Below are 21,566 nucleotides of genomic sequence, written 5' to 3'. Positions count from 1 at the left end.
TCATCTGATTCTGTTTCTGAATCATTGTAACCCCGAATCAAATCCATCGTCCATTTGTTGTTTACAAGTGTAGAATATAATTAAAAATCAACCCACGGGCTAACCACCAACATCCGACTATTCGGAACTCCTAAGAAATCTCGCGATAAATTTCAAGACTCAAATCGGTACGAAGCTGGGTACGATTATCGACGGAAACGTACCCTATTGGTACCATTCATCCAAAACACGGTACCCAGGGTACCATCATTGAAAGTAAAAGTACCCAGGGTACGTTGATGGAGTACCCAGGTCGACAACGACCCGTTCAGCGTAAATGTGTCATGCTGCATTTTATTTTATACATTTGACGTGATACTGTACGATGTATCCCGTCATACTTTGAACCACACCTTATTTATTTATTATTATTACATTTACTGTTGAGTCTGTTGTTTGTTATATCAACTTTATGTGACTATGCATGTATGTAAACCTTCATACTTTGAACGACAAAATTATTTTTATGTCTACCTGTGCGAATTTCAAACGCGCAATTTTACACCAGCAATGAAAACCATCTATTCTTTACGGGTAGACTTTATATAGATAAATTAAGTGGTATAAGAAAAGCATAATGAGTATAATAAATTTGATGTATGCCTTTTTTGTGCTTCTTCGTTACATTTGTTGTTTTTATATTGATGCAAGTATGTTTGTTTTGTTCATACTTTTAACGACAACATTATTTTTATGTCTACCTGTATGAATTTCAAACGCGCATTTATACACCACCAATGAAAACCTTCTTTCCTTTACGGGTAGACTTTTTATATACATAAATTAATTGGTACAAGAAAAGCAAAATGAGTATGTTAAATTTGATGTATGCCTTTTTGTGATTCTTCGTTACATTTGTTGTTTTTATTGTGATATTAATATGATAGCACACTATTGACTGATGTACCCCTATTTTTGACATTTTTACTCTGAGTATGTTTGTTTTGTTCATACATCGTTGACAATGTAATGGAATTTCATGCGACTGTCATACAAGTGAAAGGTTTAGCTAGCTATAAAACCAGGTTCAATCCACCATTTTCTTCATTAGAAAATGCCTGTACCAAGTCAGGAATATTACAGTTGTTATCCATTCGTTTGATGTGTTTGGACTTTTGATTTTGGATTTTCATTTTTGAATTTTCCTCGGAGTTTGGTATTTTTGTGTTTTTAATTTTTCCTTATTCTCTCTACAATTAAATGTTTTATTTCAAATTATTCCTATAAATTCACATGATGGTTCTTTTTTTCTCTGCAAATAATTTTTTTCGCCTTCGGCGAAGAATAATATATTTTTCTAGCGACGAACCGAACACAAATTTTTTCTTTCAATTTTAGTATTACATATAGTAGCAGCTGACTGCAGACAACTGCATTTAATATGGTTTCTTTATGCCAACATATTATTGAGTGCATTTTCTATTGCTGTGGTAAACACAATTTGGAGCAGTGAAACCAGTGGGTCATAAGATTACCTGCTATCAAAAGTAGGACCGTTTCACATAATGGATACTTCAATCTTGTTTCTGAAGTCCTTACTGTCTGATGGGGTAAACACACAATTTTAAAACTATTTCTTTCCATTTGAGTGATTAAAACCAGCTAAAATGTCTTAAGCTTTGTAAAAGATATAAAAGATATAGCAGTTGGTTTTATAATTTATAGATTCTAATGTTCATTTTTTAGGAGTACATCACATAAAAAAATGATGTTTTTGATATGATTATCAATGCATTTTATGTAACTATTAAATAAATCGAAGCATTATTCGTTATAAATGTATATGAACATATCAACTATGAAATGCAGTAACATATTTTATTTTTTTGTTTTTCAGCTCATAGATGCAAATATATATTTGTTGACAGCAACCCGACAGGTTTGAATCAAATGAGTCATTTATATGTATTCCAAAGCATGACAAAATCAGAGTAGGTGTGTTCGAATATCTATTTTTTTTACTGAAAGTACTTGACGACGACAGCCTTTCTGGTGTTATATACCTCTATTTGGTATTTCTGGTTACCGGAAATGTAGGACATAATTTAGCCTGTTTATTGTATTTTACGGGACTGTATACCTTTTTATGCTTATCGGCGGCGAACAGTTAGTGTCGTCTGTCACCCATGTGTTTTGTTAAATGGCAGTAAAATAAAATTTGGAAAACGAAAAGCGTGACTTCAATCCCATAGTCCCCCCCATCTTCGCTAGCCAAGGGTTACGATCCACTCCCGCTCTCTTCACTCTTGGCGGATTGAGGTAATATTTCGGAGACACAAGATAAGGATTTTTATTGGTTGCAGTAGAAACTCGCTGCATCCAATCAAAAAGCGCCTATAAAATGATCACGTGTAAATGTAGAAAGTGTTTGTAAACAATTGCCACGTGTTTATTGTGCAACAAGTCTTTACCTCACTAAACATACGACTATATTTAGTGACAACTTGAATGTTTTCAATCAACTAATAGAAGTTCCTGTGTATGTTTCATGCACAAATCATGAATGTTGACGTATATTTTCGTTTCCGGCTTTACCAAGTGGGTAGAATCTGGACGCTACCCTGTTTTTACCTCCAAATTGAAGAGTTCAAGTGCTACCATTGGTCAAGAATAATGTATTCGGAATGGGCGTGACTTTAATCTTCCGATAGATGGCGCAACATTGATATCACAAATGTTGGCTCAATCTGCCAAGGGTGAAGAGAGCGGGAGTGGATCGTAACCCTTGGCTAGCGAAGATGAGTCCCCCCAGACAACAAAAAGGATTGAGGCCCACGACATGGTGGAGGACTTAAAAGGGCTTTTAGTGTAAATATTATTTAATTTTGTGATATTGTTGGTGAACATTTTTTTTTTAAACACGTGGTAGTGGACAAAATGGACGGCAATGAGCCAAAATCAACTCAACAAGCAGATCCATAGGCTGGAGTCCTCACAGACAAGTTTTCTTTTTGATTATATGCCGGTCATTTTGAGTGATAGTAAAGCAAGATTTTTACAGAATGAAGTTAATTCGAGGACAGAACGGAAAAATTCAGTGGTGGTTTAAAAGTGGTGCATCCGCGAACGACCAATTACAGTACCTTAAAGACAATTTGGAACTTAAATTGCAGATACATCCCAAAATATTACTTTATGTTTGGCTAGGAACGTGTGATCTCACGACAAAAGATGGTAAATGTATTACTTTAAAATCCAGAGATAATTCAAATGTTAATCAATTGACACAAATTTTCAAAGAAATTCATGCTTTTTACATCAGATTTTCCGACGGTAAAACTGGCCTTTCTGGAATTACCGTACTATTCAATTTTTCATTGGAATGCCTATAAAACCATGCTAATCCGGGACCGTAGAGAGTAAAGAGTAGGCTAATGCCGCTACAAGGCAGCACTCGCACCCGCAAAGTGGAAAGGGATTAATATAAGTTGCAAAACTTGTTTCCCAATCCACTCTAAATAAATATGTTAAAACTATAAAGTCATGCGACGTCAGCTATGGACGAGATAAGTCTCATAATTTGTATAGACATCGTTAGAAGTTACCAGTCTTATTTGTACAGAAAGTCCTTGATTTAATTCAGAAATTGATTAATATACATGTATATTACACTTGATCAAAAGTCTCTTATTTCAGAATGTAATATTAACAAATGTCTGTATGTCTACTTTGATGTATTGAGTGCTTTTATTTATTAAAAAACATTTATTGCTCATCACTATCTTCTTCATCTTCATCTCCTTCATTTTGTAATGGTGGACGGTCTCTTTTCAGTCGATTGATTGTTCTTGTAACACTGGTTTCAAAGCATGTTCGATTGACAAAAAAGGGTGATTTCTTTATATCATTGAAACTATACAATTGACGACCTGTTTGTTTTACCCATGATTTCAAAGGTTCAAGTTTTTTAATAATTTGCTCAACATCGTCTTCAACAGATCTTTTTTTTTATGTCTAGTTTTCTGATCAATCACACCTAGTATCTACATTTTCACAAATTTATCTCACAACAGGTGCTGCTTTTGATATTGTTATAATAGAATTTTCTGTTTTGTTTGACCCTAAACCCCTGATCAAGTCTTTAAGTACCATTACTTGATTATTTTTTTTGCAGGTCAGCTGCTTTGTTGACAAAAGAACTTGCTCTCACTTTCAATGCCATTTTCTCTGACAGCATGATCTCTTGTTTTCAAAATGTAGTCGATGCATTCTTTCATGTATTTGGTCGTGTTGCTTACGTGATAACACAGCCGGTAAATAGTCTCAACTCAGTAAGTCACATTGATAAAAGGGAAATAGATTGTAGTTCACTTGTGAAACGGTTATGCCCTAACGGTCGACCAACTCGTGATGGCGTCCGTAAAATTTACGAAAGGATGATTCCATCTTCACCATTTGGAACTCTTGGTTTAATTGCTTTCGTATGAGCAGCAACTCTTTATCAAGACAATCATAATTGGAAATGCTAGCACGAGAATATCGTATCAATTGGGAGATATATACCCCGTATTTTGCATTTATTGACTCTGAAATCTCACAAGATTGTTAACTATAGTCGCCGTCACGTAAAATTGGCACCGTGATTTTTGTAAAAATTTTCTTAAATATCGATCGCGTTTACTCGAGATCATGTTTTTCAATTAGCGGAATAAAAATCCAATCCAAATATATACTACTGTCCTACCTTTTATTGTGTTTGCACAGTATAATCCTGACCTTCACAAAATCCAGGATTATTTTGTATGGTGGAATCCGACATTGTTATTACCGGAAGTGTTGCCGTGGAGTCCACGTGCTCTCAATTTTCTTGTGTCTCTCGGAGCTGTGCGTCATCTTTATGTAAAAAAGCGCGGGAAATCGTATCATCAATGACAATGATATTACCGGAGAGTAACGAATGCTATGTAGTAAGGGATCCTCATAGAAACCAAGATGGCGGTTTTACAATGAAAACAATCTTGAAAAATGTGAAGGTCAGCATTATACAGTGCAAACAAAATAAAAGGTAGGACAGTAGTATATATTTGGATTGGATTTTTATTCCGTTTATTGAAAACATGATCTCGAGTTAAACCGATCGATATTTTAGAAAATTTTGACAAATTTTCATGGTGCCAATTTTACGTGACGGCGACTATACTTCTGTTTGCTGATATTTGGTGAATCAAATTTAAATGGTTTTGACAAATGTTAGTTTCTTTCATATTATCATGAGGATTGATGTCACAATGTATAAGCCCTAGCTCTGCAAAAAGTTGTGTTTTAGTCTGTTGATTGAAACTGTTCAAATTTAATGTTATTTCCGGATCACAATTGATTGCTGAAAATTCCATAAAGAAAGTACATTCACTCTTAATGGTTAATTTAAATGTTGACAAAGTGTGTCTGCCATTTGTGTAGATTTTCTCTCTATTATTACTGAAGAGTTCCAAAAAGGGGACATAACTCACTAGTCAGTTCATGAGCTTCAGTTTGTATTGTAGAAACATATCAAAGAGATAAGCAATTCTAGTCGGTTTTAAATTGTTTAAAAAAATAAAATTGATTCATTTTCTTTAAATTAGTAAAAAATACTGCATAATGTCGCTAAAATCTAAAAGAGTGGACTCACATTTTGTCAATATGTTGTTTTAAAGATTTTTTACAATTGTATTACCATTAACACAACTGCAGCAGTGGAAGTTAAAGTATCAATTTTCCTAAATATTTTTCGATAATGGGTCATCTGCTGAAATACACAGACATTTCCAATTCCATGGCAACAAGACCACGAAAATAAAATAGTGGGTCTTTTTTATGTTCTCATGGTTCATTCCTTTAATTTAAAAAAAAACTCTTATCGGGGCCTTTTATAGCTGACAATGCGGTATGGGCTTTGTTCATTGTTGAAGGCCGTACGGTGACCTATAGTTGTTAACGTTTGTGTCATTTTGGTCTTTTGTGGATAGTTGTCTTATTGGCAATCATACCACATCTTCTTTTTTATATTTAAAAAAAAAGTTTGGCCATTATTTTTTAAATTTGGGTCATCCTTACAGAGAATTGATGTTAAGAAACATAGTGATGCAAATGAACATTGAGATAAGTTTAATTGTGTTGATCTGGTAATCAAAACTGGCAATGTATCCATTGTATGTTGTCTGGGCATTCTCAAATTCCCGAAATTGTTTTGAAAATCGGAAAATGTGCACTAGGTCTTCTTCATGTAAATAAATTTTACTTAAGGAGATGAGATTGCTACATTTTATTGATATATATTTTTAAGGAGTATAGGGGGTCGTCTAATTCAATATAGGACAAATAGTTATCAAAGGTAGCAGGATTCTAATTTAGTACGCCAGATGCGGGTTTCGTCTTCACAAGACGCTAAAATCTAAACGTGTATTATAGGCAGATCAATTACCTGAAAAATGAAATAAATGTTAACTTACTATTTGGCTGAAAATGATTTGTAAATTACGGATAATTATGAAAAAATGTGTGACCCTCTTATCAAACAGATATAATTATACCAAATGCAATGAAGGTGTGGAGTGTACAATGTTTTGATCCTTCAGTCCTGTTTCTTGTCATCACAACTCCTCAATTTTTAAAAGGAGTCACGCCCCTTTGAACTTATTTACAGTTTGTCATCGCAACTCTTCTGAAACTACACAACATTGATTGATTGTTGGTTGCTTAACGTCCAGTGGCAAACATTTCATGCATATTCAGGACGAGAACAAGTTAACAAAAAATACAATAGGTACATGTAAATTGATACGATATCTGGGATGATGGTCGGGACAATTTGGACTGCCACTGGAAATGAGGGTATATTGGATAGGGGCAGAAATGTTGCCTTGCAACAGGTCACCTACGAACCCCTCAAAAGAGTTGTTGCAAGGGTTCTTAACGTGCAAACAGCGTGGCACTCTCTTTACACGAGACATCGGATTTCACGTCCACCTTCTGACCGGACGTGACTGCCAACTTGATACATCCCGCACAGCCAAACGGACGCCCCACTTCGGAAAGCGTTTTACTGCCGGTCGGGAGAAGACCCAAGTGACCATATTTCTATACCCCAGTCACCCTTGGGGGCGAAACTACACAACAGAATTTCACGAAATCTCTTTAGATAAAAAGGACATATAATGTAGTTGTGCAGAAAGGAAATTACGATTTTTTTTCTAGGAGTTATTATAATCCTTTGATAACTACTGATACTAAATATTGTAATTCAAATAAAATTTATTAATAGCGGGTACTTCATATTTGACATAATACTGTAGATAGTAAACAATACATCTACTCAACTATTTTACATCTTTTGACACCGAAAACGGCTCACAGGTATTTGTCGTCGAAAGTATTTGTAACAGGAGCTAAAGGTATATTCTATATTTTTAAAATATGGCCGATTTAAGGTGGTTCATCTGATACAATGATCGAAAAGTGGTTTAACTAGCTGAAAACTGTCAAAAAAAATAGTGAAGCTATGGTTGGTTCAAGTTTACTTCTATTGCAACTGTCAATGCATATTAGAAAGTTATCTTGACCGATTTAGGGAAACATCATATACAAGTATAAAAAAGAGTGCTGGGCAGTTTGAGGACGACACTCAGCACCGGTTCCACCAACTGGTGTCTCACCCGAGTGTGTTGCCCTTGGAGAGGTGGGAGTGGATTTCACTGTGGAGGAAAAACTACACGCCCGGCAGATATCGACCTTGCGATAGGCACTCCAGTAAACTTTTGAAATGACATTAGCTCTTACATCATCTTTTTTTTAAAGAAGTCAGCTGTGTCACAGAAGGGGCAAAATCACATGTCCTGATTATATAATTGCCTGATTACTCCCCACAGTGATAAGAAGAAATAATTAATTGAATAAAGTGTTTAATATGCATGCTAACAGTCACTCAGTTATTTACACATGGATTCTTTTGGTCTTTAAGAATTTATATAATCTTTCCTGTGTCAATTGTTAATGTATCTTTTATTAGAATTCAAACTTTTTTGGTAGAGGTGGGCAGCTATGATATTAATGCAACACCCCGGCCCCCTTTTTTTTTCTTGACATAAAGTATATGACTAACAATTAACCTATTTAATATCTTTCACAATTCTCCAGAACACTGTCCTTTTGGAATTTCCATCAACAACTATTAATGATTTAATGTTAATTGGTGCAAATGTCATTACATACAAGTTTTGATATTGAAAGCATCCACACCTTTTTATTAAAGATTGATAGAATAACAATTATGCAAGCTGGACACTGACCTTCACTTAAACACTTTATATACAGTTTAAAACATTGTCTATTTACAATTTGAGTGGACATTATTGACACAGTGCCAAAGAAGAACAGATTTCTGCAAGAAAGAAAAGTTTGGTAAGCATATTTAACACTTTAAAGAAGCTTTAAAATAATAACTTTTTGTTGAATATATAACTTATGTCATATTTTATTATGTATAGAAGGGAGAAGGTTTGGAATTTGGCATACATCTGATGAAAGATTTTTTTTGTAGTTTTATGAGTAAAGTGTCTTCTTCATTCCATTCAATTTAATAAAGTTTACATAAAAGATTTAAAATGTTATAATAAATAAAGACGTCTATGTTCATGCTTAAATATGAAAAATCTATTAAATATGCCACCAAAACATCACTTTTTTAGATATTTTTTTGTCTAAAATGAAAGTGGCTGCCTTCATGTTCAGTCTCCACCTTTATAAACACATTAATATTTACTAGTATTATAATCAAATACAACATATTCAAATATTAATACTGAACACAAATAGATTGTGATGATTTCTGTAATTTTGCATGAATTAATGATGCTAGTACCTGATGCATGTACATATGTGTTGTCAAACACACCTTAAAACTATATAACAAAAGTATTCTATGTGCCATAACTATATAAAAATAGACTTCTTCTTGCCAATATTGAAATACTTAATGGTTTTGCTTCCAAACTGAAAAATAATCTTTCAAAAATAGGGTTCAGTCGATATATCATGTATGGGAAAACCAAAGCACTTTCTTACAAACACCCAATTAAATTATGCTGTAGGGAAAAATTAACTAAAACATGTAAAGATTTCAGAAAAAATAACTTTCTTTTTAATGATAAGAATCACCCTAATGGTAATAAGAGCATATACATGTAGAAAATTTAAAAGATTAATATGAATTAAGAGAACTTTTTACTGAGAGATAAGATTAAGTAATAGCCATATAAATATTGAACTTGGTCGACACTGTAAATTACCCTGAAAAAAAAAACTGTACTTTCTGTAAAATGGGGGTGTATATAAAAAAGAAGATGTGGTATGATTGCCAATGAGACAACTATCCACAAAAGACAAAAATGACACAGACATTAACAACTATAGGTCACCGTACGGCCTTCAACAATGAGCAAAGCCCATACCGCATAGTCAGCTATAAAAGGCCCCAATAAGACAATGTAAAACAATTCAAACAAGAAAACTAACGGCCTTATTTATGTAAAAAAATGAACGAAAAACAAATATGTAACACATAAACAAACTACAACCACTGAATTACAGGCTCCTGACCTGGGACAGGCACACACACAAATAATGTGGTGGGGCCAAACATGTTAGCGAGATCCCAATCCTCCCCCTAACCTGGGACAGAGGCACAACAGTACAACATAAGAACGAACTATAAAAATAGTTGAAAAAGACTTAACTCATCAGATGGACAAAAAAAAAAGTTAACGTGGCCGGGTACTTATACATCCCGACACAATGAACAGATCTTCATTTAGAAGTAGGCAAAAACTTTGAAAAACAGTAGAAAGTATATTTCCATATTTCAAAAAATTAAGGATGGGGAAAAATAAATTTATGTTTACCTTTTGTGAATATATGATATAACTGAAGCTATTGTTAAGGGGGTTAATCATTTATATGTAATATAAAATAACATAGCTGACAATCTGGCAATCAAACATCTAACCATAAATATATATACTTATTTATGTGAAGTTTTGAGAAAGACCTACATGTATCATCCCGAAGAATCAGGTGTGGTCAACCTTTTAAAATACTTTGTAAATTCATTTAGTTTATATATATGCAATCATATACAAGCACATGTAATGATAAGAAAAAATTTAACCAAAAACATAATTTTGCTTTTCTGTTTTAGTGATTTTATTATGGATGCAAGGAATCAGTATTTCGAGCAGTTGCTCAAAAGATTTGACAGCGCAGGAAAAGGTGGATACAACAAGTTAAAAACCACTGTAGAAACTGAAATTTCCACTATTGCTAAATTTCAAGTACCAGAAGTTAGGCCAATAACATCTCAAAGAATTGACTATACATCATTAGAAATCTACCCAAAGAACGACCCATTTTGTAAAGGATTTATACCAACACCAGTATATGGGGATGGGAATTGTTTATGTAGAAGTGGTTCTATGTATGTTTTTGGAAATGAAGCCAGTCATGTAGAGATCCGTTGTCGCATAGTGGCAGAAATGGTCATGAATAAGGAGTGGTTTTTAGCTACAAACAGTATAAGACAGTATGCTCAGTTTGTTGAAACTATTGAGAGCTATGATGACTTAAGGTGTTATAAAAGTGTTGAAGATGTTGTTGAGAGGAGTACAGTTAAATTCACGAAGAAGTCATCTTGGGGTGAGATGTGGCATTTAATTGCCATATCAAATGTTCTTGGCTGTACATTATTTTCAATATATCCAGACCTTATAGGTACCAAAAGAGATCGTCATCTATTGCATACTAAATTTATTCCCCGTGTTCTAATGACAACCGCAAATATAAGGATTATGTGGACAAACACATCAATACAGGACAAAGGTAGTGTTTGGTGGACACCTAACCATTTTGTTCCTTGTGTCAGTGATATCACAGACTTTTCATCCAGCAGAACATGTATGTCACCAAGAAAGAGAAAAAATCCAACTTTAGGAGATTATTTCAAGTTTACCACTGTTTCGTCTTCAAAGACTTCATCAAAGGTAATTATATTTTATTTTCATTTTGTTAAAATATAGCAAGAAAGTGCACTTGGACGATCAACACATTAAAGAAATAAGGTGTGCATAGTAAAATTGTTAACTGAAAAGGGATGATTAATTTATTTTAACCAGTGTCAAAATGTATATTTGTGTACTGTGTTCTTTAAATTGAAGGTAAAATGAGGTTTTGTTAGAATATCATTCTGATCTTTGATTTAAAATGTTATGTTATACAAATATAAAAAAGGAGATGTGGTATGATTGCCAATGAGACAATTCAAACGAAAAAACTAACAGCCTATTAAATTTATATAGAAAAATGAACGAAAACCAAATATGTAACATTGAAACAAACGACAACCAGGCTCCTGACTTGGGACAGGCACATACATGTACATAAATAATGTGGCGGGGTTAAACATATTAGCTGGATCCCAACCCTTCCCTACAACATAAGAACAAACTATACAAATCAGTTGAAAAAGGCTTATGTTATTTGGATGGAGAGTTGTCTCATTGGCACTCACACCACATCTTCCTATATCTATTAACTCATCAGATGGACAAAAATACAAGTGACCATGGCCGGGTACTTGTAAAGCTTCTCACAATATAAGAGACCTGTAAATATATACAAAAACCATTTGTGATGGAGATATGCTTGATTTTTATGTTAGAAAAAATAATTGTTTGGAACATATATAAAGTTAAAATTACAGAAAATAAATCCAAAAATTCAATGCACTATCCTGTCATGTTTCTTTGATTTGAACTGACCAGTTTAGAAAATAAAGTGGTACACTGTAAATTTATAATTTGTGAATTCATCCACATCTAAATTTTAACTAGTAAAAGTGTATTTTTAATATTAAATTAAGTGTGAAATATGAATATTTATTCAGAAAATGAGGCTCTTTTATAAAGTAAGTTTAATTAAAGCTGTTTTTTAATTTTATTTTTAATACAGAGATGTCCATTTATATGAATAATTTACCAGAATTTTTTTTTTTTTCTTTTTCACACTGGGTTGAAGCATCATGTTGTTTTAACATAGATTCTCATTTTATTTTATTTCTAATAAAATACATTAATACATTCTTATAGTAATAAAATGTATCCAAAATCTAACTCCTCAAGTTAAACTAATTTAAGTTTATTTATAATCTAAGATAAGGTTTTAATTCAGTTTTCTAAACATTTCACAGGACATTAAATTAAAATCTATCACTGAAAGTAAAATTATGTTGGTTAATAAATTTTTAATTGTTACTTCCTACTTTCAAACAAACATCACATAGCACCACAGGTGTTCTGTTTCATAATTTTCATTAAGTACTTAACCATGTGAAATCTTTATAGGCCAAAGGTCAGATTTCATCCTAAAATTTAAGAGAAAGCAGATGGTAACACTTTATTGATATTACAATGTATTTAACCCCTTATCAGCCACCCTGCTGGTTGAGGTGAGAGTCTGATAGCTGGATACAGATTTATTTGTAACCATGGTATCTGACCTAACTGACCACAAGAAAATTTGTGTGTAATTTAAAGTTATATATGTAAAAATCATCACCCCCCTTTTTTCCTTCCCTGTGTTAAAAGGAGCAACAAATGTTTTAATAAATACAAGGTGTTACAGTAAAATGGATCTGCTTTGGTCTTAAATACATCTTATTTGGAATAAAAAATTTAAAAAAAATTGTGAAAGATTTTTACTTGGATTACTGCCAATGCAATATTTATATTTTTATCAAAATATGAAAAAAAGAAAAGAAAAAAATCAAATGTGGTTGAAGCATTACATCTTTACCATACACACTTCTGTCAAAGTTCTTTGGTGGGTGGATAAGTCATTAATGTTAAAAGTATTAAGCCTTATCATGCTTTTAGTTCTGAAATTTTTTAATCAATGTTATCTGCCCAAAAAGTACTATAAATACTTTTAAATGCTGTTTTGTAATTATAAAAAGTGGCTATAAATATACCTAAAATTCAAGGATGATTTGAATATGGAATTCTTGTTCTTCAAAAAGTTTTAAAGCAAATTCCAACACTCATGCATGTTTTTGAAAATAGTTAAGAATATGTCCCTTCAATTTGGTATCATATTTCATTTTCAATATACGATTTATAGCATTATTTGCAAAGGAAGAATTTGATATATCCTAGATGAATACATATGTATATAAACTATAAGAATGTAATTCCACTGCCCATTCTATAAAATAAGCCTTCGAGACTTGGTACTTTATCAATACTTTTTTCATTTAACTGCACCAATTCAAATTAACATGTCCCTTATGATGATGATGATGGAATTTTTCAAAGACCTTGCACTGTTGGATGTCATTTAAGTGCTGACACACACAGCCTCATTTAACCTCTTAGACAATACATCAAATAAATGAATAAAAAGGGGGATTTATAATCTAGACAAAAATTATCGCTGATTTTGGCATGAACACAAATGATGAATAAATAGCAAACAATTTTTTTCAATTGCAAAAAGTATATTTATTCAAAACAAAACATATTTTCAAGATCAAGAAACTATATCACTGTATTCAGCTTAAAATTTGTAAATGGGTATTTTTTTGAAGAAAGAAGATTTCACCTTGACATATACTTGTAGCAAGCTTAGCCTATCTTATTAATGTTGGTCATCAAATAACAAGTTGTTAATCTTTTTCAGTACAGACAGTATAAGAACCCCAGAATGGCCAAGGTACCAACAGAACAGAACTTCACTGCAATCCCATCTTCTAAAGTTGGCTCTCCAGACCTAACTGCAATCACGACATCTCAAGATGGCTTTCCAGACCTTTGTGAAGTCCAGTCACCTCAAGTTGGCTCTCCTGTCAGGAGTACATTCCTGTCATTTCAAGTTGGCTCTCCTGTTACGAGTACATTCCCGTCATTTCAAGTTGGCTCTCCTGTCAGGAGTACAGTCCCGTCATTTCAAGTTGGCTCTCCTGCCATAAATACAGTCCCGTCATCTCAAGTAGGGTCTCCGAACAAGTGTACAGTCCCGTCATCTCAAGTAAGCTCTCTAGACAGTACAGTCCTGTCATCTCAAGTCGGCTCTCCAGACAAGTGTACAGTCCCGTCATCTCAAGTCGGCTCTCCAGACAAGTGTACAGTCCCGTCATTTCAATTCGGCTCTCCAGACAGCTGTACAGTCCCGTCATCTCAAGTCGGCTCTCCAGACAGGTGTTCAGTCCCGTCATCTCAAGTCGGCTCTCCAGACAAGTGTACAGTCCCGTCATCTCAAGTTGGCTCTCGAAACAGTACAGTTCCGTCATCTCAAGTCGGCTCTCCAGACAAGTGTACAGTCCCGTCAGCTCAAGTTGACTCTTCAGACAGTACAGTCCCGTCATCTCAAGTAGGCTCTCCAGACAGCTGTACAGTCCCGTCATCTCAGGTTGGCTCTTCGGACAGTACAGTCCCGTCATCTCAAGTTGGCTCTGCATGCAACTCTCCGGAATATATGGATATCACACCAGTGAGCAGTTCAAATATTATGCCTTATGATGTTAGTTTTGATTTTTATTACAAAATTGGACGATTAGCATCACTTAACAAGAGTCGTAACATTAACAGGTGTACCTTTCCTGTCATAAAGGATTTACAAAACCAAAACATAAGTGTAAAAAGAACAGATATAACTGAAGATAACATTTCATCAAGATTGGTTTCATTAAACAAAAAGCTTTTGTGTGAAATTAAACAGTCTAAACGTGCTCATTTAGCAGCTGTAATAGAATGTGGTAACTTCATTTTAAAAAATGGACCAATTGTAAAAACTCAGATTTTATGCACAGTCTTTAAAGATGCAAAGACTAGTTACAAAGGTTCCGATGTTATTAATTTGAAAAGAAAACTTTCCATTGAACTTTTAGAAACACTTTCAAAATACCTGCCAGTAATGCAAATTTATATCTCTGGTACAGGATATATAATGGAGCACAGGGAGGGAGATGTCCAAGGCTTTGTAGATACAATTTGTTTTGCTGTAAACCAACAAGAACTATCTAACAAAAATCTGGAAATAACCCTAGAGAACTTCAAGGACTACATGCAATTTATTGACACAGAGCTGGACAAAAGCATTGTTCGATCCATTCTTGTGGAAATTTTTTCAATAAATGCTGTAAGCAACCTGAAAGGATCTACTTGTAAAAGAACATTAAGACGGGCAAGAGATGAGGTTCCTGTAAAAATAAAAAAATTCAAGAATCTTAAAAGAGACTTGTTGTCAGTCAGGAATGATATGACAAACCATCAACAGCATTGTTTCTACCATAGACGCATATCAAAAATGAAAGCAAAAGCCTTTAAAAGCAGAGCAAAAGGTGCTGGTAGAACAAAAATTGCAGATCAATTTCCCCAATTGGCCGAGGTTTTGGAATTGGCATTTGGTGAAGGCTCCAAGATACACCCTAGACTTGAGAATGACACAAGATACAAGAATCCTAACCTTGCCTTAACCATGTCTCAAGCTAGAGAAATTTTACTGACAGCAGCATCTGAAAAAATTCCAAACATAGCTTTGTCGACCTGTTATACTTACACACAGAATTTTCGGGAAAATACATACCAAGCAAAACGCCACCATTTCGGACAAGATGTAAATGCAAAAATTTCCCTGAAGAAACTACCGCGTGTTGGAATGATGGAAGAAAGAGCGAATGCCAATTACTGTAGGGCTCATGTAAATTTTGAATTGGAAAAAGCAGCGTCTGAAGAAACAGATACATTGGTAGATGCAAAAGATGCAAAGGGGATAGTGTGTTCAGATATAGACCCAGTACAAAATATTGGTAAAAGTTGGCTGGATAAAACACGTCAAGATCATCAGTTTGACCAATCCAGGACAAATGCTTGTACGCCAATGACACACCTTTTTCTCAAGACCATTTCATCAGATGCAATCATTCAATCTTCCAATTTAACTGTTATGAATGTGGTCAGAACAGGACAACCTGTAACACTAGTCAATATTTCATTTTTTGAACCTGAAACTGTTTACAGATGTTTTAATGAACTTTTCCATCTCCTGTCTATACCTGCACTAGATATCTTTTTTGAAATCAAGAAACAGGAAATATACGAAAAAAATAGATTTTTGTTGTGGACAATGAGCCATCTGAAGTACCAGCAAGTACTGTGGTTAGAATGCTCCTGGTACGTTTGGTGAACTTTTTAAATTTGGAAAAAGCTACACAAATCTCATTTGAAAAGTTAAATTCCAAAGACAACCCTGCAGAAAGACCACATGCTTCTGAAAACCTTGCACTAAGCAAACATGGTCCATTCAAAAGTGCTGAAATCTTTCCACACAAAAATGCTAAACCAGGTACACCAAAACATCTTGAAAATATGGAATTAATGGCTGAACAAGTTATATCTTGTCTGAGATCAGCTAAATTTGGCCAAAATCAATTTTATTGTTTTAGAGGTGTGAAAGATAACTTTATATTTGATGATGAAGATGATTTGCGAAATTTTATAAAGCTGTCAGAGCATGGAAAAAATGAGTGTGCTAAAGAGTTTAAAGTTGTAGAATGTCCTCTCCTTGCAGATATATCCATAGTTTGGGGAGTGAATAGAGATTTCAGTGGTTCGTATCTAGAAGACTATAACCACTTAAGCAATTCACTGGTTGACAATGTTAGGACCGCATGGCTAACAGAATATTGTGCAACAGTCTATACTAAAAATCCTGAAATTACAAACAGATATGTGAAAGAACCACTACCAGACTTTGTGAGGTGGATAGAAAGCAATGGGGAACTCCATTATCTTTGCTTTGAAGCACGTGATGTAATTCCATATGGTGATTGGGATTCAGAAGAATTATTTCTCCCATCAAATGTAATATCATTGTTGTGTGAACTTTGTACAGACATCCCAGATTCAGTAATTGATTCTGCTGCCCTACTTGCTTGGCTCACACCTGTTCAACTCACAGATGAAATGAAGAAACAACATGACAAAATGGAACAAGGTCTTGATAATGACAAGAGTAGAGAAAGGTGGAAAAATCATGATTTGTTCAAAAAGACTGTAGCTGATCTTCAAACGGAGGCAAAAAATGCTCATATCATCTATTCAGCAAAGCATACAAAAACAGATCTTATACAGCTTATAGCAGAAAAAAAGAACTTTAAATTTCCAAATGACACTGATAATTACCAAGGAAATCTTTCTGATATTCCGTCAGATATATCAAATTTGACAAATTTGAGCATTTGTGAACTTCGCCAAATTCTTCGCTACCACAATTTAAACTTCAGTGGTATTAAAGATGAACTTGTTATGAGAGTATTTTTACTACGACATAAAAGGTCATACATGATAATTGAGTCTATTGTAAGCAAATTATCAAAAATTGCAGAAATTTCTGTTTCGCTAATAATATGGCAGAAAAGATATTACAATAATATTCAACATATCCATAGAAAAAGAAAATTTACTAATATCAAAAGTGCAACTTCTTCTATAGTTAAAGTGCCCGAATACATATCTCTCAATAATGTGACTGAATTATTTGACCCTCTTTTTGACTGGCTTGATGTGCTGTTAAAGTCAATATGGAAAATTGAAAAAGAAAGAAGACTTGACAGGACAAACAGTGAAAATGATAAGGCTAATGCATATGAACAATCCAAAGAAACTGGAGCCAAAATAAAAGTTTACTGGAGCAGGGAGGAAATAGGAACATTTGAATGGGATGTAGGATGGTATTCTGCTCATGTCATTTCATACGATGGAAATTTTGACAGTCTAGATATTGAATATGTGAAAGAACCTGGGTGTATTTATACCTTGGATTATACGCCTTGTTTTATTAATGGGAAGTTGAAATTTGTTTCATCTCCATTCTTTTCATGAACTGGTGCTAGTAGAAATGTTGGCAATTGCTTGTAAAAAAGTGTTTTTTATATCTTAGGTTGTATCTGTATGTAACTAAAACATAGTTTTGTTTTTGTTTGAGTGTGTGTGTCTTTTTATAATTTTGATAGTTATTTTAATACAAAGAACTTGATCATTATTATATATTTATTCCAATTTTATTATAAAAATAACAATGTAGATATCGAGGAAATCATAGATTTTAATAATAAAGTACTTAATGGTTTTTCAGTCCTTTCGCAAATTATGATAAAACTCATTTTCATTTTAATGGTATCAAATTAAAGAATAATTGAAATGAAATAGAATGAGTAGCATTGCTTAAGTTTTACAAGTTTACAAATTTTCAAGGAAAACAAAATCAGTTGAATACATGTAAATTAACTTAAATTTTGTTTTTTATTTAGAAATTTATGTAATCATAAGTAATATATATTATTACATATTATCTGAATATAGTTGATGTCTTTGTTAACATTTTTTAACATTCAAACTTGATGTTGTCCAACCATGGGTGATTACTAAATATATAATAGAATTTAGAAACATGTACTTCAAATTTAGATTGCCTGATTTATTGATGGTAATTAATCCATTCAATATGTCACTACAACCTCTTGTAAGCATCTCTGCTGTTTAAGATAATAAAATCTGATGACTTAGTAATGGCATAGAACCTTAATTTATAACCATGGTAATCAGACCACTGACCACAACAGAAATTATAACAGGTTATATTTAGAAATTATAGAACTATATTTTCTCAGGATATAATGAGTCCATTAATAATATTGTACTGTCTAGGTTTGGTAATATTACAATAGAGTTTAATAAAAAGGTAAAAACTTCAAATAATAAACTACCCTAATTATATTCTTTTGATGAATTAATTAAGTTTTCATAAAATAAAATTTCTGCTTAAATATTTAACATGATGGCAACAGTCAATCAGTTTTAAAAAGTAATGCTCTCAGACAGGAACTTAATTTCTGCATCAGTAAAATATTTTGTATGATTAAAAGTAATCTAAATTTTGTCCTTGATTCTGCCTCCAAACTGTTAGAGGCCCCAGTTTAAGTAAAGGAAATCTTTTTTAGCTGACTACAAATACAAAATTCCAGACTATCAAGACTGTTACAAGCTATAAACTGCAAACTGTCAATTTATCAATTGTCAGATGGGACCCATCCCCTTCCCAATAATGGAGCAAACTTTATGATCAAAACATAATTCTACAAGTCCACTCAGTTCTTTGTTGGTGTAAACACCATTTATATACATGTATATATTTATTTTAAATGGTAGATGGACAGAAAGTCACAGGACAAAGAGTCAGAAATATTTTTTTGACAATAGTTTGAATATACCTGTATTGAAGAAAGATCTAAAAATATTTACTTTTTAATACATGTATTAAAATTTAACTAATATATACATTTTGTGTATCCAATCCATGTTTAAGGGCAAGTTTGCACATCAATTTACAGATGTTAGTTATTATTGTCAATTTATTTATCTGTAATAACTATAGCTACAATTTGCTATGTAATTGATGTTAATCACACAGCTGGTCATTCTTATCTCATTCATCTATAATATTTCTGGTCACAGACAACTTCCTGCTGTGTTAATAAATAAACAAGTGTTTAAATAAATCATTTACCAATAAGCAGTTCATTGGATAAATAGCTATGCTCTAATATTTAAGTGATGTCTGTCACAAGAAAGTAAATTACCAAGTGCAAAACTGTATAGCCAGTCAAGGTCGTTAAAAACTTTCATTTGTTGAAAGTTAAATTATATGTTTTAATGTATTTATTATTTTAAGGTTCCAGAATTTAATTTCTAAAATGTTGATTACTTTTAGTTTTATGTAAAATGTATATACATATAAAATACATGATTTGTTTTTTTCATTTAAAGTCTTAGCAAACAAAATTTGAATGGAATATATAAACAAATTTTTCAAACCCTAATAGCTAGTTCTTTTTTTAATATCTGTTTGTTGGCATGACTAAGGGTCATGATAATGATGGTCAGTCACTGAATTTTCAAAATGATGCTCTCGACTTGCTTAAAGTAGCATATATTCAATGATGTCTTAAGGTAACCATATGGTCTTCAATGAATATTTAATTTATAAATTAAGCACCTAAACCAGGAATATAAGATACAAGTATAATCAAAATGTAGAGTATAGAAGGATGCAGAATATAAATGAGGAGATGTAGTATGATTGCTAATGAGACAACAGTTTTATCCACCAAAGTTCAGATGAACTGTATGTAAGCAATTATAAAGGCAACATAATTGTACGTCCTTCAACAATGACAAATATACATGTATTGAAACAATTCAATTCAGAAAACTTACGACCTTTTTTACAACAAAAACAATTTACACAAAAAACAAAAACAAAAAACATCCAGCCCTCTACCCAGGAACTTTTGAATCACCTGCTAGTTGGAGATTGCAATACTGGTATATCAAATATTGTGCACAAATATACTGGTATAAAAGTTTTGTACCAGTATTGTATTTTTTTTTAGAATGGAATATACATATAAGGACTGATTGGACCTTTTTGAATCTGCTCTTATGCATTTGCAAACTTACATTCAATAAAAAAATTAAACAGATATTCAGAGACAGCAACCCTGAAACAAAAATAATTAAAATAAAACAGACCAAGATCACCATTGAGGCCTCATCATGCTCATAGCAGTTATACTTACATGAACGCATACTAGATAAGTGAAATGGACACCATACTACACTCTAATACGACCAAAAATTGAAAAACATACAAGACTTTAAAAGGGCTAGAGGTTCCCGAGATGGAACCGGTCCACAAATCAGCTCTGTAATCCCAACCATGTTTTTGTATACATAACCTGATTAAAAGCAAGATTATACATTGTATCTGCACATTTGTTCCAATATGTTAAAATATTAATTCCCTTTTATACTGCAAAATATAGACGTCTTCCATATTAGGCATATATGATTTTAATAAAATTTCCAATATTTTGTAACATTAACACCAAAATTTCCAAATGAAGCTGACATTGAAGAAGGTTTACTATCTGATGACGAAGATTTGTACTTTTTGGAAGAAACAGAAGAAACATGTAATGGTAAGTTTAAACCTTTCATTATTATTTTATTTGATTTCATGTGTACAGTTTTCTCATTGGCAATCATACCATATCTTCTTTTTTTACTATTCAATCACACACTTGAAATTTGCGAAAAGTTCCTTGAAGTTGTCTTTATTAACAAAAATCATTGAAAGAGACAAACATACTTAAAATATTATTACGACAATTACGAGCATTTCAGAATTACTTTCTCAAGTGTTTTTTTTTTTTTGGCTCTTTTTTCAAGTTTTCAAGATTCTGGTTTTTTTTTATCGACACAAGAGACGAAGCATCTATAATGTCATCGTGCATTTATTAACGGACCCGGAATAATTAGCAATTTCAAAACTTTCTTTTACATGCCTAATTATTCGGAGAAAGTTTGAGTGCACAACGGTTATGAACATACCACGATTTCCGAACTTCTTTCTCTCTTGTTTTGTCTGGAAAAACAGCAATA

The 21,566-nt window shown here is 32.9% G+C and overlaps 1 protein-coding gene across 1 annotated transcript; it reads left to right on the top strand.

Annotated features, from left to right (window-relative positions):
* The first annotated feature begins 10,219 nt into the window (after positions 1–10,219).
* LOC139495401 (uncharacterized) lies at positions 10,220–20,362 on the top strand. The gene is made up of 2 exons (XM_071283703.1): positions 10,220–11,051; positions 13,744–20,362. Exons 1-2 carry the CDS (start codon positions 10,224–10,226, stop codon positions 16,246–16,248), a joined length of 3,333 nt encoding a protein of 1,110 aa, XP_071139804.1. The 5' UTR covers positions 10,220–10,223; the 3' UTR covers positions 16,249–20,362.
* Positions 20,363–21,566: the final 1,204 nt, after the last annotated feature.

Source organism: Mytilus edulis, chromosome 11 (genome assembly GCF_963676685.1).
Source record: "Mytilus edulis chromosome 11, xbMytEdul2.2, whole genome shotgun sequence".
NCBI lineage: Eukaryota > Metazoa > Mollusca > Bivalvia > Mytilida > Mytilidae > Mytilus > Mytilus edulis.
The sequence above is the reverse complement of the archived record's forward strand: the minus strand, read 5'-3'. Positions and strand labels throughout refer to the sequence as shown.